Source organism: Phallusia mammillata, chromosome 5, assembly GCF_965637545.1.
Source record: "Phallusia mammillata chromosome 5, kaPhaMamm4.hap1.1, whole genome shotgun sequence".
Lineage (NCBI taxonomy): Eukaryota > Metazoa > Chordata > Ascidiacea > Phlebobranchia > Ascidiidae > Phallusia > Phallusia mammillata.
Genome location: NC_137256.1, coordinates 26,508,706 through 26,534,006, shown reverse-complemented (window position 1 = coordinate 26,534,006; position 25,301 = coordinate 26,508,706). Strand labels below are relative to the sequence as shown.

At 37.2% G+C, this 25,301-nt stretch overlaps 3 protein-coding genes across 3 annotated transcripts; all 3 read right to left on the bottom strand.

The window, feature by feature from the left end:
- Positions 1–963: 963 nt before the first annotated feature.
- On the bottom strand, positions 964–23,564 carry LOC145228587 (sushi, von Willebrand factor type A, EGF and pentraxin domain-containing protein 1-like). Its single transcript, XM_080093702.1, has 23 exons — positions 23,384–23,564; positions 22,726–22,902; positions 22,268–22,444; positions 21,832–21,942; positions 21,461–21,611; positions 21,177–21,319; positions 20,481–20,591; positions 19,822–20,040; positions 19,543–19,731; positions 18,694–18,870; positions 15,227–15,445; positions 14,948–15,136; positions 14,099–14,275; positions 10,632–10,850; positions 10,353–10,541; positions 9,504–9,680; positions 6,033–6,251; positions 5,754–5,942; positions 4,897–5,073; positions 4,431–4,537; positions 4,267–4,363; positions 4,110–4,206; positions 964–3,118 (listed from the first exon to the last, which is right to left on the bottom strand). Exons 1-23 carry the CDS (start codon positions 23,529–23,531, stop codon positions 3,061–3,063), a joined length of 3,717 nt encoding a protein of 1,238 aa, XP_079949828.1. The 5' UTR covers positions 23,532–23,564; the 3' UTR covers positions 964–3,060.
- Positions 16,577–18,356, bottom strand: LOC145227984 (uncharacterized). The gene is made up of 4 exons (XM_080092951.1): positions 18,236–18,356; positions 17,241–17,351; positions 16,869–17,019; positions 16,577–16,727 (listed from the first exon to the last, which is right to left on the bottom strand). The coding sequence occupies exons 1-4, from the start codon at positions 18,354–18,356 to the stop codon at positions 16,577–16,579; spliced, it is 534 nt and encodes a 177-aa protein (XP_079949077.1).
- A 47-nt stretch (positions 23,565–23,611) lies between the features above and the next one.
- Positions 23,612–25,297, bottom strand: LOC145229742 (E-selectin-like). Its single transcript, XM_080095069.1, has 4 exons — positions 25,268–25,297; positions 24,989–25,177; positions 24,115–24,291; positions 23,612–23,880 (listed from the first exon to the last, which is right to left on the bottom strand). The coding sequence occupies exons 2-4, from the start codon at positions 25,134–25,136 to the stop codon at positions 23,612–23,614; spliced, it is 594 nt and encodes a 197-aa protein (XP_079951195.1). The 5' UTR covers positions 25,137–25,177; positions 25,268–25,297.
- Positions 25,298–25,301: the final 4 nt, after the last annotated feature.

Below are 25,301 nucleotides of genomic sequence, written 5' to 3'. Positions count from 1 at the left end.
AGAGTAAGGGCTTCACAGGGCCTTAGGCTAACCAGCATTTAGTTGATATTGCGAGTTTAGTAGGCACAACAGGTGCTAACAGAGAGGTCTACCGCAAGGTGGCGCACTGCATCGCAAGGTGGCAATATATTTTATATTGTTGCCCCCCCCCTCTAAAACCGATCCTAGATACGCCACTGTATGTATCTGAAGTTGTAAATTATTAATTTTGTAATGCGCTGGATTTTTTTTAACGAAGTAGATATGATGCTCATTGTTTGTTTTAAAGTTTTAGGCATTTTGTGGGCCCTACTCGCACACTAGTCAGAACTAGATTGGCCCGTATTTGCAGTGCCGGATTAACCATTAGGCAAAGTAGGCACGTGCCTACAGGCCAGTCAAAAATCCAGACCACTTCATCTTTGCGACAATGATTTGGCAACACCGATAATTCCAATTTTTTAGTTGGCAACCCTGATTTTCCACTTATAAAACCCTTAATCCGGCACTGCGTATTTGTATTAAAAGAGAGAATCAAAATGCTATACTGGAGAACTATGTGCCCTGGCGCCGAGCATCCGCATCTCGTAGGGCCTGATTTTCAGGCCAGTCGGTTTAGTGATGACTTTTACAAAGCCTCATTGATTTTTTACTTGCGAAATAGAAAACGATTTCGAGTTGTGAAAACAAAAGAATATTTGAAACATGTTTGTTCGAGGTGCGCTGTGTCTTTACGGTTTCGGAGTTTATCCTGGGAGTGGAAAAACTCTGATGGAATTTTCCTTGTAAAATAATGTTCCAAATAAAATACAGTCCGTTGTTTTGGCAAACGAACAATCCACTCTCAATTATTAGCGCAGACAAATGACTGAAATGTCGTCAATAAATTAAAATCAGAACAGTAACTGAATACTCCCCACTAGCCTACTAAAGATTTTTTAACATTTTTTACACCTTTATATGACGGTGTTATACTTAATTAAAACGGTTCAATTATTTAAACTTGATCCGTGAAAAAGCAATGTGCTCAAAACCCGAACCGGAGTTGAACCATATTTTTGTTTGGGGTTCGGGTTCATATTCTTTATCTGAATGAAACAAATATCGCTTTCCTTCATTTTTTTCTTCCTGACGCGGTGTTTTTTTACCGATTTGTGAAAAAACGAGGTTTTAACTGGTGATGTACCGAATCGGCCCAATTTCAGTTCGGCCGAAACCGAATATTCGGCAATTAACAAATTCGGCCGAATGAACCAAATTATTTTTGACGTCACGAGAAGTCGTACGCTACCGTTTGACATGAAAGCATGATATAAAACAAGTTTTAACCAGGCAATTTGTGCAGTGTGGTTTTGTTTCGTCCTTATTTCAGTTTTGCGGGGTTTAACATTGCCTAAATCATGATTTCCAACCCGACAATGAATTGCTGATTAGTAAAAAAATAAACTATTGACAAGATTTTCGTTGCTATAAAGCAGAAAAAGATATGTTTAACGCTTTAATGTGTGTTCGTAAAGATTTGGTTTCGGCCAAATCGCAATAAATTAATCAGCCGAAACCGAATCTATGCCGAAATGGGCGAATAAATTCGGCAAACGAATATTCGGTACATCTCTAGTTTAAACCAGGAATTCGAACCGGAATTGACGGCCTGTATAATTATAATTTTAATGCTGTATAATTTATAATTAGCCTGTATAATTACTTTTTGTAATCGCCATCACAAAGTTTATTGATTTCAAACAATGTACTGAAGAATACGCGACATAGGAGCTACAGGGCGTTTCAAAAAAGGGGAATTATGGGTGGAATTAAATTAATGACAACGGATTTTAAACTGGTTTACAAACCGCAAACCGAACTCCAAAAAACATAGAACCCGAACCGAACCTGAACCCGTATAACAAGGGGTTCGACTCCCTGGTTTAAACCAATTTAAATTTTCACATGTTACAAAAATGTATCTTAAGTTGTGCATTGTAAAACTTGTAATGCGTTAAAAAAATTAACAATGTAGATACGATGCTCATTGTTTGTTTCAAAATTTCAGGCAAGGCCCTGGAGAGCAGTAACATGTCCTGGAACAACACATTTCATGGGCCCTACTCGCACACTAGTCAGAACTAGATTGGCCCGTATTTCTATTAAAAGAGAGAATGAAAATGCTATACTGGAGAACTACACCAACACTTTGCGTCTTTATGGAAAGAGTAGAAGTTTACACGTTACTGTTTATTTTAGTTTTATATTTATGACCCGACTATACTGTCATGGCCCTTGGCGCGCAGCACCGGCTGCACCCGCATCTCGTAGGGCTGATTTCAGGCCAGTAGGTTCAGTGATGACTTTTAAAAAGCCTCATTGCTTTTTTACTTGCAAAATAACAGTTAATATGTTTTTGCCGTTTCTCAGTTTCTCCTGAGAGTGGAAAAGCTCTAATGTAATTTTCCTTGTCAATTAATATTCTTAATAAAATAAAGTCGTTTTTAGAAAACAAACAATCCAAGGTCGTGTAATTATTGGGACAGCCAAATAACGGGATAATCATTAATAAATTAAAACATAGGCTAATTTCAAAGATTCGTTCTGCAAAGGAAAGGTTTTAAATTTGTGACTAAAATTTCCCTACTTAGTTTTCACTTCTTTTAATCTTTCACACCGTTATAAGACAGTATTACTTAACATGTATTATACAAAGACTTGTTCTGCGAAATAGCAATGATTTCGAATGTGAAAAGGAAATACTTTGTCGCTAACAAATTAACAAAAGTCCATCCAAGTCTTAAAACATTTCTCACGAAAGCATGTAGATTATGGGATTATTGCACAATTTTGTCTTGTTGCAAAAATAAATTAATTAACGATCGAATTGACAAGAGGTTTTGTGTTGCTACAGGCAAAAGTTTTGACAAAGAAATTTGATTAGTTTTGCTTGGAACGGTGTTGAATATCATTTAGCCAGCAGCTATGACAAGTTGCAGTGGTTTATCCGAAGTTTAACTTGTTTGCGAGAATAAATACACCGCCATGAAATAAGACCGTCGCGTTTGATTGCTGATTACAGAAAAGCGAATTAATTAGTTAAAACTTATTGCCAAGTTGAATAAAAAAGTGAACTTTCAGCGTTGGAATGTTCGTCCTGTGAAAACAATTTGTTGTTATTAGCGATAATACATGATTGTCATTTTCCTATTTACCAGCGCGAAAAGCTGTGCGGTAAACCGACCCAGTAACTTTATACTGGGTCGTATTAAACTTTTTGCCGATGCATTTCAGCACTTTTTCAACAAAGGTTAATTAGGCGAGATGCTCTTTTTCACCAAGTAAAGGTGTGCCATTTTTACACGCTTAAGAGGAGCGGCGAAACCGGATAATCGAGACCAGTGGTTCTCTCACTTTTTTAATTTTTTGTCATAACGGTCCCTTCGCTTTTTTCGAGCACTTGCGGTCCAAGCTAAATATAACTTATTCATAAAATTACTTTGTAAAAATAAAACTGTCCAGTTACCATACTAAACACTAATTTATTCGTTTCGAAAGCATTCCCATAACAACACACAGAATGTATTTAGTTTAACTTCGTAAGATCACTTTGCGTCGGAATGTTTCAAAGCAAATTTATTACGTCAAAAACAAGACTAAAACAATATAAATATAGTGCGCGAACAATCGCCTCTGTTTGTTACTTGAAAATAAAGAACAGAAGCACATTTTGCCTTAAAAGCTCGTTTGTCTATCTAATTTTTGCTTATAGACGCGCAAGACCTTATATTACATAAGTTTGTAGAAATACTTCTCCTCGCGGTCCCCCAGAATTTGCGTGGCGGACCCCAGTTTGAGAACCGCTGATCCAGCCACATATTTTCACTGCTTTTAAATACTTTTTAATTTTTAAAATAAGATGTTTCAACATAACATTTTTACTTCAATATAGGTCAATTTGATGATCGTTTTTTTTACGCGGTTCGAACCCGATCAGTGTTTTATTATGTCTGTACGTGGTCAGGCGCGCCAGACTATTCGGCCGAGTTCCTGCCCAATTTAATCTCCGGTTGCCACAAATAACCTATTACATGACCAAGTTGTAGCGTCACCTTATGGGTATATTATTTTTGTAGTAGAAATCATACCTGTACTGTGCGTAAGCCGTTGTGGCATTAAAACCTGTCATCTTTATTTTCAGTTTGCAATTCTGTCCACTTGCCATCCTTTTTATTTTATCCAAACCTGGGTGTTTAAAGTTTGGTCAAATTCAGTTTACGCGTTCAAACAAAATTATTTGTTCACCGAGCCAGAATTCTCCTTCCATCTTTCCGAATCCATCTTTATATTCCTGCCAGGTTCGGTTAAAATCCACACTTCCGTCAAATCGTCGTTGAAAAACCTGTCATGCAGGAAATATACCAGTGTTGTAATTGTCCATTGTTATTCTCCATATATTGGTGATTTACCGTCCAACGGTTGTCGCAGACCGCTTTCTTGTTGTTACGTAATCGCTGGTAACCGTTCACTGATGACGTAGAGCAGGGGTCAGGGACCAATTGATAATTATCAATGTCTGTAAAACAGATATCAATCGAGTAACTTCCGTAAACAAGTTCTTCACCAATATGCTCCCAGATTTCGTTTTAAACCAAAATTTTTTTATTTAGTAGCATTTTGTATATCTTCAAACTGCATATTTTTGAAGCACGTAATATATGTAAAGTTTCGAAATTGCTCATTTGGTTGCTAAGCACCACTAAAACCTTAACAATCGATTCGGGTAAGGTAATTTATGTGAAACATTTACGGTTAAACGTTTGAAAACATATGTGTTGCTTGTTTTAAAATACTTAACCAACACTAGAACAGTGTACCCTGTTGTTTGGGTTCTCACATTTGCGTAAAAAACTCGTGCTTAAAATTCTAACATACCTGTACACCCCGGTATTTCTCCAACCCAATCACCACTCTGAGAGCAGCTTCGGGAATTCACCCCATTTAGTCTGAAGCCCTCATTGCACTCGATAGAAACCGTTGAACCAGTAGCATAGGAATTTTGTTGTGGAATCAGACGACCATCAACCACTCTGAAACTCCTGCACCCTATCACTGCAAAAGCGTTTTAAACAAAACACGGAATAATCTTAACATTTTTGTAATTCTGCAAATACATCGCCACAGCGCAGTTTTGTCAAAGAGTTTATTGAAAGTAAACTAAAAAACGTATTGTGTTTAAAATCGCCACTTAGAAAAATGTGGTCTTCACAAATAAATTTTGTCTGCCTTTAAATTGTTGTGCCTTATATGCATTAGTCATTTTTATTTGATGCAGGAGTTAAACTATTTATGCATCAGTGTTTTGTTATGTGGCAGTTTTCCAAGCTGTTGCTGCTTAGACCTTGACGTAGTGTTAGTGTTCAGTAGTTGATTTGTTTGGCTGATGTTCAGTTTAACTTTCAATTGACTTGTTTGCTGTTTATGTTTATGTTTATTAATTATGTATTTTTTATATTTGAATACGAATAGACTGAATTTGTGTTGTGAATTTCTGTAAGAGTTTTTGTAATCCAAAACGAATACCGTTTAACGCTGTCATTGTGGATTTGAATTGAAGAAAAAACAGGACGCTCTATTATTACGATACAGAAAATACATCGATTACATTTCGACATGCCAAGTAAATATATAAAACTAAAAAAATCTCAGAGCAACAATAATTTTGTGTCCATCTCAACTAACCACCGATCACACAGGATAAGTCGAAAATTAACATGATTACAACATATTACCTTGACAACTGGGTTGGGTTCTAGACCAACTTTCGGAATCCTGACAACGAAGCGGTGATGTGTTGGTCAACCTGTAGCCAGATGAACATGTGAACGAAACAACTGTGCCCACTGGGTGGCGCAACCCCTCTTGAAATACAGGATTCATTTGTCCGTTGATGATACTTCTCAATGGTGGGCAAGTTTTTTCTGCAAAAACGTGGAACACATCAAATAACCTGACAGGGAATTAATTTTTGTCTTTTGCGGACAACATATTCTGTTTATTAACTGACTTACTAACACATGAGACGGTACTTGGGTTTCCATTCCATTGTTTGGTTGTAAGACAGGTATATGTGACCGAAGTTTGATATCTTGTGTTGTTAATCTTGTAACCATCTTGGCATGCGTAACTGACTCTAGCCCCAGGGAGGTGATGTCCACGACTTTCACGAGGATACGTGATCCTAACCTCGCCATTGTCAATCCAGCGCGGAAAATCTGGACACTTCAGGTCTGCAAAGACGGTTTAAGTAATTTGTTTGTAAATGTGTGTGTCTATTCGAAGGAGTCATATAAAGAGACTCAAATGTGTTTTGTTTGAATGAAATGATTCTCAACTTGTTTCAGCACCTGTTGTTCTTGTCAACAAACCATTTTAGAATGCATTGCAGATTTATACATTAGATTAGAGATTCTTTAAAAAACTCAAAAGTTTTTTTGTCGCCGTGAGTTGAGAAACATAAAATTTTGCGATGCAAGGTGATTTTTTTCCTTACAACCGGTTGGCGTCGGAAAATACATAGCGTCTATTTTGTTTACACGTAGCGAAGAAATATAATCGTTTTTTTAACCAACATCTAGAAAATATCATGCAACAAAACTAAATTCACGTAAACGTGCAATAACATACATTTTGTAAACATTTACTTTCACATTAATTAATGATTTTCTGTACCTGTAGAACAAGTGCGTCCAGTAAAATCATGGCGGCAAAAACATGTGTAGCTGTCAACTTCATCACGACAGGTACCACCGTTTAAACACGGCCTCACTTGACACTCGTCACCTAAAACACACGCGTTGCATGAAATGTACAAATGACTGTAAAATGTATAAGAAAAAATAAATAAAAAATTAACAGAAAAGCGTGGTATTTATAAGTCAAATACCATCACTTAACATCGACCAAATGGTTTTTATCAGCATAAATCTGTAAGGAGTTTTATGTATAAATCATCATGGGATTCGTGTAACAAAGACTAAATTGATGTGACATAACTAATCTCGTAAAAAATACAATACGGAAGAATAAGACAATGCCAATATAATTGAATAATTTAGCATGTCGCTTTTTACATCTATTTGGACCATTATATTCATCGTTAAACTTTGAACAGATTCGTAGACAGTGTAACAAAATAGTAGGAACGTGCAAAATCAGTGGAGTAGTTAGTAACCTACAATAGCACTTGAATATAAAGTGTACAAATCTGTCGACATTGGTGGTTTGACCATAAGTAAATGAATTGTTTACATAGTGCTTAATCCATCACTGGTTGTTATAGAGCCCTCCCTATTCAGACGCTACTGATTTGTTGTAGTTATCTGAGGTTAGTAAATGAGCTTCCAGGAGCCTAGAGCTTAATTTACTTACTACACGATTCATTTAGCACAGTTATATCATCCAAATGCACAGTGCCAGAAGCTGCCACAAATGACATGGTAGCTTCAGTTTCACTTTGTGGCACGTTTAGTTCTTCAGCTTGCCATCCAGCACGTCGAGTTCGATACTCCCTTCTGCAACACATAAATAAATAGTTGAATTGAGTTGCAGGACAAGCACTTGAACATGGCATTTGGCCCGTTTATAGTCCCAATCATTGCAGTCATCAAAGTAAATATCACTTGTAAAATGTTGACAAAACTGCAAAAGGCTACTTTATCTGGTCCCCAATCTTCACGTTCATCGCTGCACCAGCAGTTTCAAGCTTGTAAAAGAACTTGAAACATTTGTTATTGTTTCTAGGCACTGGTGGTGATGTGAGAGTGGGGTGAAAATCTTGGTACGCTCGGGCCACTGCAATGTATCCTGCGATAAAAGTTTAGCTTTTGAACTCTGTCAAGTGGCGAAAAAGCATTCATAACCACTTTACAAGGGTCGCATTTGAAAACTATAAAATGTATTTTTCTGAATAGATAATTTATAGATAACAATTGAAATAATAATACTAGTTAAAAATAGCTTGGTGGCTGTTTTTTACACACCACTTTGAATGTAACTGTAATGTACAAAAATCACAAAATCAGTACCTTGTCGACCAAGTCTGTTGTGTTGAACTTGGGTTCGTGTCCAACCATTGCGTAGGTTTGTAAATCCACATGTTGGTGTTCGGTAGGTTTCAAAATCGCATTCCAGGTTGACTTTAAAAATACGGTTTGTTGAAAACATTTGACAAAGGTAATTTGTTTATCTTTGCAAAAGTTGCTTACATCACATGTGTTAAAGCAATTCGTTTTTCATTTGAAATGAACAACTGCTACATTTCGTGGTGTGTGAATATGGATTGCTTGCAAGAGTACGTCAGTTTGTGGTTATTTCGTTTTGTACAGTTCAGGCCAACAAAATTGATCTCGCAATTAAACTGATTTGTGAGAAGCTTTTTTACCACGGTGATAAGCTTGTTGGTAAACAAACATGAGATGTATTTTTGTCTACACTCGAAATTCAATAATATTTGTTGATTATACAGAATGTTCAGGTGTGGCCAAAAGGCCTAACCCATGGGTGCCCAAACTTCTTTAAACGGGGTGCAATTTTTGCCAGGTAAAGACGCCCGCTGGCCAACGTTGTTTTTGCGAAGTTTTTAACCGTAGAATTAGAACACTAATATATTGATTTTTTCGGAAATTAAAGGATTTTATTGTATCGGCAGCATGTTTGCTTTCTTTTTACAGCTAAATAAAGTTTTACAAAAATCTTTTGCGTTGAGACGCAAGTCGCCACAACCAGAAAACTAATTCTAAACTATGGCTGGCCTTACGCAACACAATTTGAAACAACAGCTGTGGGCCATACGAGAAATGCAGCCGTGGGCCGCCCCTGGTCTAAACGTTTGGGCGTAACAACTATTGTGCGTATGCAGTGCGAAACCGGGAGCAAATTTTAGTTGACTGATGTACACCATATAAACCATTCTAATAGGCAGGCAGGACTACATTAGCAAACGCAAGTAAACTGTACCTCACAAGTTTTATTATAATCTCGTAGCTAAAAGCTTTTTAAAATTATTTAGGAAATTTTGCTCACCGATGCAATTCGCAGCTCCTTCCCAAGTAGCGTTTTCGTTGCAAATTGCTGAATTGCTTCCGATGTTCTCATAACCATGATTGCAGTTGAACTCAACACGAGATCTGTAGATGAAATTCATTCCCTGAGGGTTGACGGAGCCATGATCAGGAGCAACTGGTTCATTGCATCGTAAAACTGTCTCGAAAATAAATAAAAAAACATATATTAGGAAAAGGGGAGGAGAAGTGATTTCAGCAAACTTCGGAACTAAGCTTGGAAATAAAATTACACAGAAACACAAGAAAGGCTTCACTGCCCTTATCTTTTCAGTTCCGGACATTTCAACACTCGATATTTCGTTTGTTTGCTTAAAATATATGAGTCGTAGGAAAACAAGAACATATTTAGATTAAGTTTCTTACTAAACACCCAGCCCACATTGATGTTCATTAATCTGTTAACAAATTCTAACATACCTGTACACCTCGGTATTTCTCCAACCCAATCACCACTCTGAGAGCAGCTTCGGGAATTCGTCCCATTTAATGTGAAGCCCTCATTGCACTCGATAGAAACCGTTGAACCAGTAGCATAGGAATTTTGTTGTGGAACCAGACGACCTTCGGCCACTCTGAAACTCCTGCACCGTATCACTGCAAAAGCGTTTGTTTTTAAATAAAACACGGAATAATCCTAACGTTTTTGTAATTCGGCAAATATATCACCACAGCGCAGTTTTGTCAAAGAGTTTATTGAAAGTAAACTAAAAAACGTATTGTGTTTGAAATCGCCACTTAGTGAAATGTGGTCTGCAGAAATAAATTTTGTCCGCCCTTTGACTTGTTGTGCCTTATATGCATTAGTAATTTTTATTTGATGCAGGAGTTAAATTATTTATGCATCAGTGTTTTGTTATGTGACTGTTTGCCAAGGTGTTGCAGCTTAGACCTTGACCTAGTGTTAGTGTTCAGTAGTTGATTTGTTCGGCTGATGTTCAGTTTAACTTTCAATTGACTTGTTTGCTGTTTATGTTTATGTTTATTAATTATGTATTTTTTATATTGAAAATACGAATAAACTGAATTTGTGTTGTGAATATCTGTAAGAGTTTCTGTAATCCAAAACGAATACCGTTTAACGTTGTCATTGTGAATTTAATTTGAAGAAAAACAGGAACGCTCTATTATTACGTTACCGACAATAAATCTATTACTTAAGTATATACAACTAAAAAAATCTCAGGGCAACAATAATTTTGTGCCCATCTGAACTGATCACAGATCACACAAGATAATTCGAAAATTAACATGATTACAACATATTACCTCGACACTTTGGTTGGGTTCTAGACCAACTTTCGGAATCCCGACAACGAAGTGGTCTTGTTTTCGTCAACCTGTAGCCAGATGAACATGTAAACGAAACAGATGTGCCCACTGGGTGGCGCAACCCCTCTTGAAATACAGGATTCATTTGTCCGTTGATGATTCTTCTCAATGGTGGACAAGTTTTTTCTGCAAAAACGCGGAAGACATCAAATGACCTGACAGGCAATTAATTTTTGTGTTTTGCGGACAACGTATTCTGTTTATTTACTGACTTACTAACACATGAGACGGTACTTGGGTTGGCATCCCATCGTTTGGTTGTAAGACAGGTATATATGACCGAAGTTTGATAACTTGTGTTGTTAATCTTGTAACCATCTTGGCATGCGTAACTGACTCTAGCCCCAGGGAGGTGATGTCCATGACTTTCAAGAGGATACGTGATCCTAACCTCGCCATTGTCAATCCAGCGCGGAAAATCTGGACACTTCAGGTCTGCAAAGACGGTTTAAGTAATTTGTTTGTGAAAGTGTGTGTCTATTCGAAGGAGTCATATACAGATACTTAAATGTGTTTTGTTTAAATGAAATGATTCTCAACTTGTTTCAGCACCTGTTGTTCTTGTCAACAAACCATTTTAGAATGCATTGCAGATTTATACATTAGATTAGAGATTCATCAAAAAACTCAAAAGTTTTTTTGTCGCCGTGAGTTGAGAAACATAAAATTTTGCGATGCAAGGTGATTTTTTTCCTTACAACCGGTTGGCGTCGGAAAACACATAGCGTCTATTTTGTTTACACGTAGCGAAGAAATATAATCGTTTTTTTAACCAACATCTAGAAAATAGCACTGCAACATAGCTAAATTCACGTAAACATGCAATAACATACATTTGGTAAACATTTACTTTTATAATCAATGATTTTCTGTACCTGTAGAACAAGTGCGTCCAGTAAAATCATGGCGGCAAAAACACGTATAGCTTTCAACTTCATCACGACAGATCCCATCGTTTAAACACGGCCTCACTTGACACTCGTCACCTATAACACACGCGTTGCATGAAATGTACAAATGACTGTAAAATGTATAAGAAAAAATAAATAAAAAATTAACAGAAAAGCGTGGTATTTATAAGTCAAATACCATCTCTTAACATCGACCAAATGGTTTTTACCAGCATAAATCTGCAAGGAGTTTTATGTATAAATCATCATGTGATTCGTGTAACAAAGACTAAATTGATGTGACATAACTAATCTCGTAAAAAATACAATACGCAAGAATAAGACAATGCCAAAACAATTAAATAATTAAGCATGTCGCTTTTTACGTCTATTTGGACCATTATATTCATCGTTAAACTTTGAACAGATTCGTAGACAGTGTAACAAAATAGTAGGAACGTGCAAAATCAGTGGAGCAGTTAGTAACCTACAATAGCACTTGAATATAAAGTGTACAAATCTGTCGACATTGGTGGTTTGACCATAAGTAAATGATTTGTTTACTTAGTGCTTAATCCATCACTGGTTGTTATAGAGCTCTCCCTATTCTGTTGCTACTGATTTGTTGTACTTATCTGAGGTCAGTAAATGGGCTTCCAAGAGCCTAGAGCTTAATTTACTTACTACACGATTCATATAGCACAGTTATATCATCCAAATGCACAGTGCCAGAAGCTGCCACAAACGCCACGGTAGCTTCCGTATCACTTTGTGACACGTTTAATTCTTCAGCTTGCCATCCAGCACGTCGAGTTCGATACTCCCTTCTGCAACACACAAATAAATAGTGGAATTGAGTTGCAGGACAAGCACTTGAACATGGCTCTTGGCCCGTTTACAGTCCCAATCATTGCAGTCATCAAAGTAAATATCACTTGTAAAATGTTGACAAAACTGCAAAAGGCTACTTTATCTGGTCACCAATCTTCACGTTCATCGCTGCACCAGCAATTTCAAGCTTGTAAAAGAACTTGAAACATTTGTTATTGTTTCTAGGCACTGGTGGTGATGTGAGAGTGGGGTGAAAATCTTGGTACGCTCGGGCCACTGCAATGTATCCTGCGATAAAAGTTTAGCTTTTGAACTCTGTCAAGTGGCGAAAAAGCATTCATAACCACTTTACAAGGGTCGCATTTGAAAACTATAAAATGTATTTTTCTGAATAGATAATTTATAGATAACAATTGAAATAATAATACTAGTTAAAAATAGCTTGGTGGCTGTTTTTTACACACCACTTTGAATGTAACTGTAATGTACAAAAATCACAAAATCAGTACCTTGTCGACCAAGTCTGTTGTGTTGAACTTGGGTTCGTGTCCAACCATTGCGTAGGTTTGTAAATCCACATGTTGGTGTTCGGTAGGTTTCAAAATCGCATTCCAGGTTGACTTTAAAAATACGGTTTGTTGAAAACATTTGACAAAGGTAATTTGTTTATCTTTGCAAAAGTTGCTTACATCACATGTGTTAAAGCAATTCGTTTTTCATTTGAAATGAACAACTGCTACATTTCGTGGTGTGTGAATATGGATTGCTTGCAAGAGTACGTCAGTTTGTGGTTATTTCGTTTTGTACAGTTCAGGCCAACAAAATTGATCTCGCAATTAAACTGATTTGTGAGAAGCTTTTTTACCACGGTGATAAGCTTGTTGGTAAACAAACATGAGATGTATTTTTGTCTACACTCGAAATTCAATAATATTTGTTGATTATACAGAATGTTCAGGTGTGGCTAAAAGGCCTAACCCATGGGTGCCCAAACTTCTTTAAACGGGGTGCAATTTTTGCCAGGTAAAGACGCCCGCTGGCCAACGTTGTTTTTGCGAAGTTTTTAACCGTAGAATTAGAACACTAATATATTGATTTTTTCGGAAATTAAAGGATTTTATTGTATCGGCAGCATGTTTGCTTTCTTTTTACAGCTAAATAAAGTTTTACAAAAATCTTTTGCGTTGAGACAAGTCGCCACAACCAGAAAACTAATTCTAAACTATGGCTGGCCTTACGCAACACAATTTGAAACAACAGCTGTGGGCCATACGAGAAATGCAGCCGTGGGCCGCCCCTGGTCTAAACGTTTGGGCGTAACAACTATTGTGCGTATGCAGTGCGAAACCGGGAGCAAATTTTAGTTGACTGATGTACACCATATAAACCATTCTAATAGGCAGGCAGGACTACATTAGCAAACGCAAGTAAACTGTACCTCACAAGTTTTATTATAATCTCGTAGCCACAAGCTTTTTAAAATTATTTAGGAAATTTTGCTCACCGATGCAATTCGCAGCTCCTTCCCAAGTAGCGTTTTCGTTGCAAATTGCTGAATTGCTTCCGATGTTCTCATAACCATGATTGCAGTTGAACTCAACACGAGATCTGTAGATGAAATTCATTCCCTGAGGGTTGACGGAGCCATGATCAGGAGCAACTGGTTCATTGCATCGTAAAACTGTCTCGAAAATAAATAAAAAAACATATATTAGGAAAAGGGGAGGAGAAGTGATTTCAGCAAACTTCGGAACTAAGCTTGGAAATAAAATTACACAGAAACACAAGAAAGGCTTCACTGCCCTTATCTTTTCAGTTCCGGACATTTCAACACTCGATATTTCGTTTGTTTGCTTAAAATATATGAGTCGTAGGAAAACAAGAACATATTTAGATTAAGTTTCTTACTAAAAACCCAGCCCACATTGATGTTCATTAATCTGTTAACAAATTCTAACATACCTGTACACCTCGGTATTTCTCCAACCCAATCACCACTCTGAGAGCAGCTTCGGGAATTCGTCCCATTTAATGTGAAGCCCTCATTGCACTCGATAGAAACCGTTGAACCAGTAGCATAGGAATTTTGTTGTGGAACCAGACGACCTTCGGCCACTCTGAAACTCCTGCACCGTATCACTGCAAAAGCGTTTGTTTTTAAATAAAACACGGAATAATCCTAACGTTTTTGTAATTCGGCAAATATATCACCACAGCGCAGTTTTGTCAAAGAGTTTATTGAAAGTAAACTAAAAAACGTATTGTGTTTGAAATCGCCACTTAGTGAAATGTGGTCTGCAGAAATACATTTTGTCCGCCCTTTGACTTGTTGTGCCTTATATGCATTAGTAATTTTTATTTGATGCAGGAGTTAAATTATTTATGCATCAGTGTTTTGTTATGTGACTGTTTGCCAAGGTGTTGCAGCTTAGACCTTGACCTAGTGTTAGTGTTCAGTAGTTGATTTGTTCGGCTGATGTTCAGTTTAACTTTCAATTGACTTGTTTGCTGTTTATGTTTATGTTTATTAATTATGTATTTTTTATATTGAAAATACGAATAAACTGAATTTGTGTTGTGAATATCTGTAAGAGTTTCTGTAATCCAAAACGAATACCGTTTAACGTTGTCATTGTGAATTTAATTTGAAGAAAAACAGGAACGCTCTATTATTACGTTACCGACAATAAATCTATTACTTAAGTATATACAACTAAAAAAATCTCAGGGCAACAATAATTTTGTGCCCATCTGAACTGATCACAGATCACACATGATAATTCGAAAATTAACATGATTACAACATATTACCTCGACACTTTGGTTGGGTTCCAGACCAACTTTCGGAATCCCGACAACGAAGTGGTCTTGTTTTCGTCAACCTGTAGCCAGATGAACATGTGAAGGAAACAACTGTGCCCACTGGGTGGCGCAACCCCTCTTGAAATACAGGATTCATTTGTCCGTTGATGATTCTTCTCAATGGTGGACAAGTTTTTTCTGCAAAAACGTGTAGCACATCCAATGACCTGACAGGCAATTAATTTTTGTCTTTTGCGGACAACATATTCTGTTTATTTACTGACTTACTAACACATGAGACGGTACTTGGGTTGGCATCCCATCGTTTGGTTGTAAGACAGGTATATATGACCGAAGTTTGATAACTTGTGTTGTTAATCTTGTAACCATCTTGGCATGCGTAACTGACTCTAGCCCCAGGGAGGTGATGTCCATGACTTTCAAGAGGATACGTGATCCTAACCTCGCCATTGTCAATCCAGCGCGGAAAATCTGGACACTTCAGGTCTGCAAAGACGGTTTAAGTAATTTGTTTGTGAAAGTGTGTGTCTATTCGAAGGAGTCATATACAGATACTTAAATGTGTTTTGTTTAAATGAAATGATTCTCAACTTGTTTCAGCACCTGTTGTTCTTGTCAACAAACCATTTTAGAATGCATTGCAGATTTATACATTAGATTAGAGATTCATCAAAAAACTCAAAAGTTTTTTTGTCGCCGTGAGTTGAGAAACATAAAATTTTGCGATGCAAGGTGATTTTTTTCCTTACAACCGGTTGGCGTCGGAAAACACATAGCGTCTATTTTGTTTACACGTAGCGAAGAAATATAATCGTTTTTTTAACCAACATCTAGAAAATAGCACTGCAACATAGCTAAATTCACGTAAACATGCAATAACATACATTTGGTAAACATTTACTTTTATAATCAATGATTTTCTGTACCTGTAGAACAAGTGCGTCCAGTAAAATCATGGCGGCAAAAACACGTATAGCTTTCAACTTCATCACGACAGATCCCATCGTTTAAACACGGCCTCACTTGACACTCGTCACCTATAACACACGCGTTGCATGAAATGTACAAATGACTGTAAAATGTATAAGAAAAAATAAATAAAAAATTAACAGAAAAGCGTGGTATTTATAAGTCAAATACCATCTCTTAACATCGACCAAATGGTTTTTACCAGCATAAATCTGCAAGGAGTTTTATGTATAAATCATCATGGGATTCGTGTAACAAAGACTAAATTGATGTGACATAACTAATCTCGTAAAAAATACAATACGCAAGAATAAGACAATGCCAAAACAATTAAATAATTAAGCATGTCGCTTTTTACGTCTATTTGGACCATTATATTCATCGTTAAACTTTGAACAGATTCGTAGACAGTGTAACAAAATAGTAGGAACGTGCAAAATCAGTGGAGCAGTTAGTAACCTACAATAGCACTTGAATATAAAGTGTACAAATCTGTCGACATTGGTGGTTTGACCATAAGTAAATGATTTGTTTACTTAGTGCTTAATCCATCACTGGTTGTTATAGAGCTCTCCCTATTCTGTTGCTACTGATTTGTTGTACTTATCTGAGGTCAGTAAATGGGCTTCCAAGAGCCTAGAGCTTAATTTACTTACTACACGATTCATATAGCACAGTTATATCATCCAAATGCACAGTGCCAGAAGCTGCCACAAACGCCACGGTAGCTTCCGTATCACTTTGTGACACGTTTAATTCTTCAGCTTGCCATCCAGCACGTCGAGTTCGATACTCCCTTCTGCAACACACAAATAAATAGTGGAATTGAGTTGCAGGACAAGCACTTGAACATGGCTCTTGGCCCGTTTACAGTCCCAATCATTGCAGTCATCAAAGTAAATATCACTTGTAAAATGTTGACAAAACTGCAAAAGGCTACTTTATCTGGTCACCAATCTTCACGTTCATCGCTGCACCAGCAATTTCAAGCTTGTAAAAGAACTTGAAACATTTGTTATTGTTTCTAGGCACTGGTGGTGATGTGAGAGTGGGGTGAAAATCTTGGTACGCTCGGGCCACTGCAATGTATCCTGCGATAAAAGTTTAGCTTTTGAACTCTGTCAAGTGGCGAAAAAGCATTCATAACCACTTTACAAGGGTCGCATTTGAAAACTATAAAATGTATTTTTCTGAATAGATAATTTATAGATAACAATTGAAATAATAATACTAGTTAAAAATAGCTTGGTGGCTGTTTTTTACACACCACTTTGAATGTAACTGTAATGTACAAAAATCACAAAATCAGTACCTTGTCGACCAAGTCTGTTGTGTTGAACTTGGGTTCGTGTCCAACCATTGCGTAGGTTTGTAAATCCACATGTTGGTGTTCGGTAGGTTTCAAAATCGCATTCCAGGTTAACTTTAAAAATACGGTTTGTTGAAAACATTTGACAAAGGTAATTTGTTTATCTTTGCAAAAGTTGCTTACATCACATGTGTTAAAGCAATTCGTTTTTCATTTGAAATGAACAACTGCTACATTTCGTGGTGTGTGAATATGGATTGCTTGCAAGAGTATGTCAGTTTGTGGTTATTTCGTTTTGTACAGTTCAGGCCAACAAAATTGATCTCGCAATTAAACTGATTTGTGAGAAGCTTTTTTACCACGGTGATAAGCTTGTTGGTAAACAAACATGAGATGTATTTTTGTCTACACTCGAAATTCAATAATATTTGTTGATTATACAGAATGTTCAGGTGTGGCTAAAAGGCCTAACCCATGGGTGCCCAAACTTCTTTAAACGGGGTGCAATTTTTGCCAGGTAAAGACGCCCGCTGGCCAACGTTGTTTTTGCGAAGTTTTTAACCGTAGAATTAGAACACTAATATATTGATTTTTTCGGAAATTAAAGGATTTTATTGTATCGGCAGCATGTTTGCTTTCTTTTTACAGCTAAATAAAGTTTTACAAAAATCTTTTGCGTTGAGACAAGTCGCCACAACCAGAAAACTAATTCTAAACTATGGCTGGCCTTACGCAACACAATTTGAAACAACAGCTGTGGGCCATACGAGAAATGCAGCCGTGGGCCGCCCCTGGTCTAAACGTTTGGGCGTAACAACTATTGTGCGTATGCAGTGCGAAACCGGGAGCAAATTTTAGTTGACTGATGTACACCATATAAACCATTCTAATAGGCAGGCAGGACTACATTAGCAAACGCAAGTAAACTGTACCTCACAAGTTTTATTATAATCTCGTAGCCACAAGCTTTTTAAAATTATTTAGGAAATTTTGCTCACCGATGCAATTCGCAGCTCCTTCCCAAGTAGCGTTTTCGTTGCAAATTGCTGAATTGCTTCCGATGTTCTCATAACCATGATTGCAGTTGAACTCAACACGAGATCTGTAGATGAAATTCATTCCCTGAGGGTTGACGGAGCCATGATCAGGAGCAACTGGTTCATTGCATCGTAAAACTGTCTCGAAAATAAATAAAAAAACATATATTAGGAAAAGGGGAGGAGAAGTGATTTCAGCAAACTTCGGAACTAAGCTTGGAAATAAAATTACACAGAAACACAAGAAAGGCTTCACTGCCCTTATCTTTTCAGTTCCGGACATTTCAACACTCGATATTTCGTTTGTTTGCTTAAAATATATGAGTCGTAGGAAAACAAGAACATATTTAGATTAAGTTTCTTACTAAAAACCCAGCCCACATTGATGTTCATTAATCTGTTAACAAATTCTAACATACCTGTACACCTCGGTATTTCTCCAACCCAATCACCACTCTGAGAGCAGCTTCGGGAATTCGTCCCATTTAATGTGAAGCCCTCATTGCACTCGATAGAAACCGTTGAACCAGTAGCATAGGAATTTTGTTGTGGAACCAGACGACCTTCGGCCACTCTGAAACTCCTGCACCGTATCACTGCAAAAGCGTTTGTTTTTAAATAAAACACGGAATAATCCTAACGTTTTTGTAATTCGGCAAATATATCACCACAGCGCAGTTTTGTCAAAGAGTTTATTGAAAGTAAACTAAAAAACGTATTGTGTTTGAAATCGCCACTTAGTGAAATGTGGTCTGCAGAAATAAATTTTGTCCGCCCTTTGACTTGTTGTGCCTTATATGCATTAGTAATTTTTATTTGATGCAGGAGTTAAATTATTTATGCATCAGTGTTTTGTTATGTGACTGTTTGCCAAGGTGTTGCAGCTTAGACCTTGACCTAGTGTTAGTGTTCAGTAGTTGATTTGTTCGGCTGATGTTCAGTTTAACTTTCAATTGACTTGTTTGCTGTTTATGTTTATGTTTATTAATTATGTATTTTTTATATTGAAAATACGAATAAACTGAATTTGTGTTGTGAATATCTGTAAGAGTTTCTGTAATCCAAAACGAATACCGTTTAACGTTGTCATTGTGAATTTAATTTGAAGAAAAACAGGAACGCTCTATTATTACGTTACCGACAATAAATCTATTACTTAAGTATATACAACTAAAAAAATCTCAGGGCAACAATAATTTTGTGCCCATCTGAACTGATCACAGATCACACATGATAATTCGAAAATTAACATGATTACAACATATTACCTCGACACTTTGGTTGGGTTCCAGACCAACTTTCGGAATCCCGACAACGAAGTGGTCTTGTTTTCGTCAACCTGTAGCCAGATGAACATGTGAAGGAAACAACTGTGCCCACTGGGTGGCGCAACCCCTCTTGAAATACAGGATTCATTTGTCCGTTGATGATTCTTCTCAATGGTGGACAAGTTTTTTCTGCAAAAACGTGTAGCACATCCAATGACCTGACAGGCAATTAATTTTTGTCTTTTGCGGACAACATATTCTGTTTATTTACTGACTTACTAACACATGAGACGGTACTTGGGTTGGCATCCCATCGTTTGGTTGTAAGACAGGTATATATGACCGAAGTTTGATAACTTGTGTTGTTAATCTTGTAACCATCTTGGCATGCGTAACTGACTCTAGCCCCAGGGAGGTGATGTCCATGACTTTCAAGAGGATACGTGATCCTAACCTCGCCATTGTCAATCCAGCGCGGAAAATCTGGACACTTCAGGTCTGCAAAGACGGTTTAAGTAATTTGTTTGTGAAAGTGTGTGTCTATTCGAAGGAGTCATATACAGATACTTAAATGTGTTTTGTTTAAATGAAATGATTCTCAACTTGTTTCAGCACCTGTTGTTCTTGTCAACAAACCATTTTAGAATGCATTGCAGATTTATACATTAGATTAGAGATTCATCAAAAAACTCAAAAGTTTTTTTGTCGCCGTGAGTTGAGAAACATAAAATTTTGCGATGCAAGGTGATTTTTTTCCTTACAACCGGTTGGCGTCGGAAAACACATAGCGTCTATTTTGTTTACACGTAGCGAAGAAATATAATCGTTTTTTTAACCAACATCTAGAAAATAGCACTGCAACATAGCTAAATTCACGTAAACGTGCAATAACATACATTTGGTAAACATTTACTTTTATAATCAATGATTTTCTGTACCTGTAGAACAAGTGCGTCCAGTAAAATCATGGCGGCAAAAACACGTATAGCTGTCAACTTCATCACGACAGATCCCACCGTTTAAACACGGCCTCACTTGACACTCGTCACCTAAAACACACGCGTTGCATGAAATGTACAAATGACTGTAAAATGTATAAGAAAAAATAAATAAAAAATTAACAGAAAAGCGTGGTATTTATAAGTCAAATACCATCTCTTAACATCGACCAAATGGTTTTTACCAACATACATCTGCAAGGAGTTTTATGTATAAATCATGTGATTCGTGTAACAAAGACTAAATTGATGTGACATAACTAATCTCGTAAAAAATACAATACGCAAGAATAAGACAATGCCAAAACAATTGAATAATTTAGCATGTCGCTTTTTACATCTATTTGGACCATTATATTCATCGTTAAACTTTGAACAGATTCGTAGACAGTGTAACAAAATAGTAGGAACGTGCAAAATCAGTGGAGCAGTTAGTAACCTACAATAGCACTTGAATATAAAGTGTACAAATCTGTGGACATTGGTGGTTTGACCATAAGTAAATGATTTGTTTACTTAGTGCTTAATCCATCACTGGTTGTTATAGAGCTCTCCCCATTCAGACGCTACTGATTTGTTGTAGTTATCTGAGGTTAGTAAATGGGCTTCCAAGAGCCTAGAGCTTAATTTACTTACTACACGATTCATTTAGCACAGTTATGTCATCCAAATGCACAGTGCCAGAAGCTGCCACAAACGCCACGGTAGCTTCCGTATCACTTTGTGACACGTTTAGTTCTTCAGCTTGCCATCCAGCACGTCGAGTTCGATACTCCCTTCTGCAACACACAAATAAATTGTGGAATTGAGTTGCAGGACAAGCACTTGAACATGGCATTTGGCCCATTTATAGTCCCAATCATTGCAGTCATCAAAGTAAATATCACTTGTAAAATGTTGACAAAACTGCAAAAGGTTACTTTATCTGGTCCCCAATCTTCACGTTCATCGCTGCACCAGCAATTTCGAGCTTGTAAAAGAACTTGAAACATTTGTCATTGTTTCTAGGCACTGGTGGTGATGTGAGAGTGGGATGAAAATCTCGGTACGCTCGGGCCACTGCAATGTATCCTGCGATAAAAGTTTAGCTTTTGAACTCTGTCAAGTGGCGAAAAGCATTCGTAGCCACTTTACAAGGGTCGCATTTAAAAACTATAAAATGTCTTTTTCTGAATAGATAATTTATAGATAAAAGTTGAAATAATAATACTAGTTAAAAATAGCTTGATGGGCGTTTTTCACACTCCACTTTGAATGTAACTGTAATGTACAAAAATCACAAACTAAGTACCTTGTCGACCAAGTCTGTTGTGTTGAACTTGGGTTCGTGTCCAACCATTATGTAGGTTTGTAAATCCACATGTTGGTGTTCGGTAGGTTTCAAAATCGCATTCCAGATTGACTTTAAAAATACGGTTTGTTGAAAACATTTGACAAAGGTAATTTGTTTATCTTTGCAAAAGTTGCTTACACCACATGTGGTAAAGCAATTCGTTTTTGATTCGAAATGAACAACTGCTACATTTCGTCGTGTGTGAATGTGGATTGCTTGCAAGAGCAAGTGCGAAAACGAGAGGCAAATTTTAGTGTATGGCGATACACCATATCAACCATTTCAATAGGCAGGACGACATTAGCATACGGTAGTGAAATGTACCTCGCAAGTTTTATTATAATCTCGTAGCAGCCATCTCAAAGCTTTTATAAATTTAAGTATTTTTGCTCACCGATGCAATTCGCAGCTCCTTCCCAAGTAGCGTTTTCGTTGCAAACTGTTGAATTGCTTCCAATGTTCTCATAACCATGATTGCAGTTGAACTCAACACGAGATCTGTAGATGAAATCCATTCCCTGAGAGTTGACGGAACCATGATCAGGAGCAACTGGTTCATTGCATCGTAAAACTGTCTCGAAAATAAATAAAAAAACATATATTAGGAAAAGGGGAGGAGAAGTGACTCCAGCACACTTCGGAACTAAGCTTGGAAATAAAATTACACAGAAACAGAAGAAAGGCTTCACTGCCCTTATCTTTTCAGTTCCGGACATTTCAACACTCGATATTTCGTTTGTTTGCTTAAAATATATGAGTCGTAGGAAAACAAGAACATAAACGGATTAAGTTTCTTTTTAAAAACCCAGCCCACGTTGATGTTCATTAATCTGTTAACAAATTTTAACATACCTGTACACTTCGGTGTTTCTCCAACCCAATCACCACTCTGAGAGCAGCGTCGGGAATTCACCCCATTTAGTGTGAAGCCCTCATTGCACTCGATAGAAACAGTTGAACCACTGACGTAGGCATTTTGTTGTGGAATCAGACGACCTTCGGCCACTTTGAAACTCCTGCACCGCATCACTGCAAAAGCGTTTTGTTTTTCAAAAATTAAACACGGAATAATCTTAATGTTTTTGTAATTCGGCAAATATATCACCACAGCGGAGTTTTGTCAAAGAGTTTATTGAAAGTTAACTAAAAAACATATTGTGTTTGAAATCGCCACTTAGTAAAATGTGTTCGCAGAAATAAATTTTGTCCTCCTTGACTTGTTGTACCTTTTATGCATTAGTAATTTTTATTTGATGCAGGAGTTGTGAATATCTGTAAGAGTTTCTGTAATCCAAAACCAATACCGTTTAACGCTGTCATTGTAAAAATTTTTTGAAGAAAACCGGAACACTCTATTATTATGTTACAGATAATAAATCGATTACTTTTCGACATGCCAAGTAAGTATATACAACTAAAAAAATCTCAGGGCAACAACAATTTTGTGCCCATCTGAACTGATCACAGATCACACAAGATAATTCGAGACTGAACATGATCAACATATTACCTCGACACTTTGGTTGGGTTCTAGACCAACTTTCGGAATCCCGACAACGCAGTGGTCTTGTTTTCGTCAACCTGTAGCCAGATGAACATGTAAACGAAACAACTGTGCCCACTGGGTGGCGCAACCCCTTTTGAAATACAGGATTCATTTGTCCGTTGATGATTCTTCTCAATGGTGGACAAGTTTTTCTGCAAAAACGCGGAAGACATCAAATAACCTGACAGGCAATTAAATTCCGTCGTTTGAGGACAACATATTCTGTTTATTAACTGACTTACTAACACATGAGACGGTACTTGGGTTGGTATCCCATCGTTTGGTTGTAAGACAGGTATATATGACCGAAGTTTGATAACTTGTGCTGTTAATCTTGTAACCATCTCGGCATGTGTAACTGACTCTAGCCCCAGGGAGGTGATGTCCTTGACTTTCAAGAGGAAACGTGATCCTAACCTCGCCATTGTCAATCCAGCGCGGAAAATCTGGACACTTCGGGTCTGCAAAGACGGTTCAAGTAATTTGTTTGTGAATGTGTGTGTCTATTCGAGTCATATGAAGAGAATTAAGTGTGTTTTGTTTAACCACTTTACAAGGGTCAGTTACACACATTTCAACACTCAAAATTAAATGTCGTTTGTTTCCTTAAAATAAGAACATAATCGGATTAAGTTTCTTCTTAAAAACCCAGCCCACATTGATGTTCATTATTCTGTTAACAAATTCTAACATACCTGTACATATCGGTATTTTTCCAACCCAATCACCACTCTGAGAGCAGCTTCGGGAATTCGTCCCATTTAGTCTGAAGCCCTCATTGCACTCGATAGAAACCGTTGAACCAGTAGCGTAGGAATTTTGTTGTGGAATCAGACGACCTTCGGCCACTCTGAAACTCCTGCACCGTATCACTGCAAAAGCGTTTGTTTTTAAATAAAACACGGAATAATCCTAACGTTTCTGCAATTCTGCAAATACATCGCCACAGCACAGTTTTGTCAAAGAGTTTATTGAAAGTAAACTAAAAAAACGTATTGTGTTTGAAATCGCCACTTAGTAAAATGTGGTCAGCAAAAGTATATTTTGTCCGCCCTTGACATGTTGTACCTTATATGCATTAGTAAATTTTATTTGATGCAGGAGTTAAATTATTTATGCATCAGTGTTTTGTTATGTGGCAGTTTGCCAAGCTGTTGCAGCTTAGACCTTGACCTAGTGTTAGTGTTCAGTAGTTGATTTGTTTGGCTGATGTTCAGTGTAACTTTCAATTGACTTGTTTGCTGTATATGTTTATGCTTATGTTTATTAATTATGTACTTTTTATATTTGAATACGAATAGACTGAATTTGTGTGGTGAATATCTGCAAGGGTATTTGTAATCGAAAACGAATACCGTTTAACGCTGTCATTGTGAATTTGATTTGAAGAAAAACCGGAACGCTCCATTATTACGTCACAGACAATAAATCGATTACTTTTCGACATGCCAAGTAAGTAGGCTATATGCAACTAGAAAAATCTCAGGGCAACAATAATTTTGTGTCCATCTGAACTGATCACAGATCACACAGGATAATTCGAGACTTAACATCATTACAACATATTACCTCGACACTTTGGTTGGGTTCTAGACCAACTTTCGGAATCCCGACAACGAAGTGGTCTTGTTTTCGTCAACCTGTAGCCAGATGAACATGTGAACGTAACAGATGTGCCCACTGGGTGGCGCAACCCCTCTTGAAATACAGGATTCATTTGTCCGTTGATGATTCTTCTCAATGGTGGGCAAGTTTTTTCTGCAAAAACGCGGAAGACATCAAATGACCTGACAGGCAATTAATTTTTGTGTTTTGCGGACAACATATTCTGTTTATTAACTGACTTACTAACACATGAGACGGTACTTGGGTTGGCATTCCA

Coding starts and splice junctions, on each gene's coding strand:
- LOC145227984 (XM_080092951.1), bottom strand. CDS start 18,356: ATGAATTTCATCTACAGATCTCGTGTTGAGTTCAACTGCAATCATGGT. Junction 17,352..18,235: donor AGGAGCTGCGAATTGCATCG/GTGAGCAAAATT, acceptor GTATTTTTAAAG/TTAACCTGGAATGCGATTTT. Junction 17,020..17,240: donor CAACAGACTTGGTCGACAAG/GTACTGATTTTG, acceptor CTTTTATCGCAG/GATACATTGCAGTGGCCCGA.
- LOC145228587 (XM_080093702.1), bottom strand. CDS start 23,531: ATGAATCCTGTATTTCAAAAGGGGTTGCGCCACCCAGTGGGCACAGTT. Junction 10,542..10,631: donor AAGTACCGTCTCATGTGTTA/GTAAGTCAGTAA, acceptor GCGTTTTTGCAG/AAAAAACTTGTCCACCATTG. Junction 6,252..9,503: donor AGAAATACCGAGGTGTACAG/GTATGTTAGAAT, acceptor CCGTCTTTGCAG/ACCTGAAGTGTCCAGATTTT.
- LOC145229742 (XM_080095069.1), bottom strand. CDS start 25,136: ATGAATCCTGTATTTCAAGAGGGGTTGCGCCACCCAGTGGGCACATCT. Junction 24,292..24,988: donor AACCCAACCAAAGTGTCGAG/GTAATATGTTGT, acceptor ACGCTTTTGCAG/TGATACGGTGCAGGAGTTTC. Junction 23,881..24,114: donor AAAAATACCGATATGTACAG/GTATGTTAGAAT, acceptor CCGTCTTTGCAG/ACCCGAAGTGTCCAGATTTT.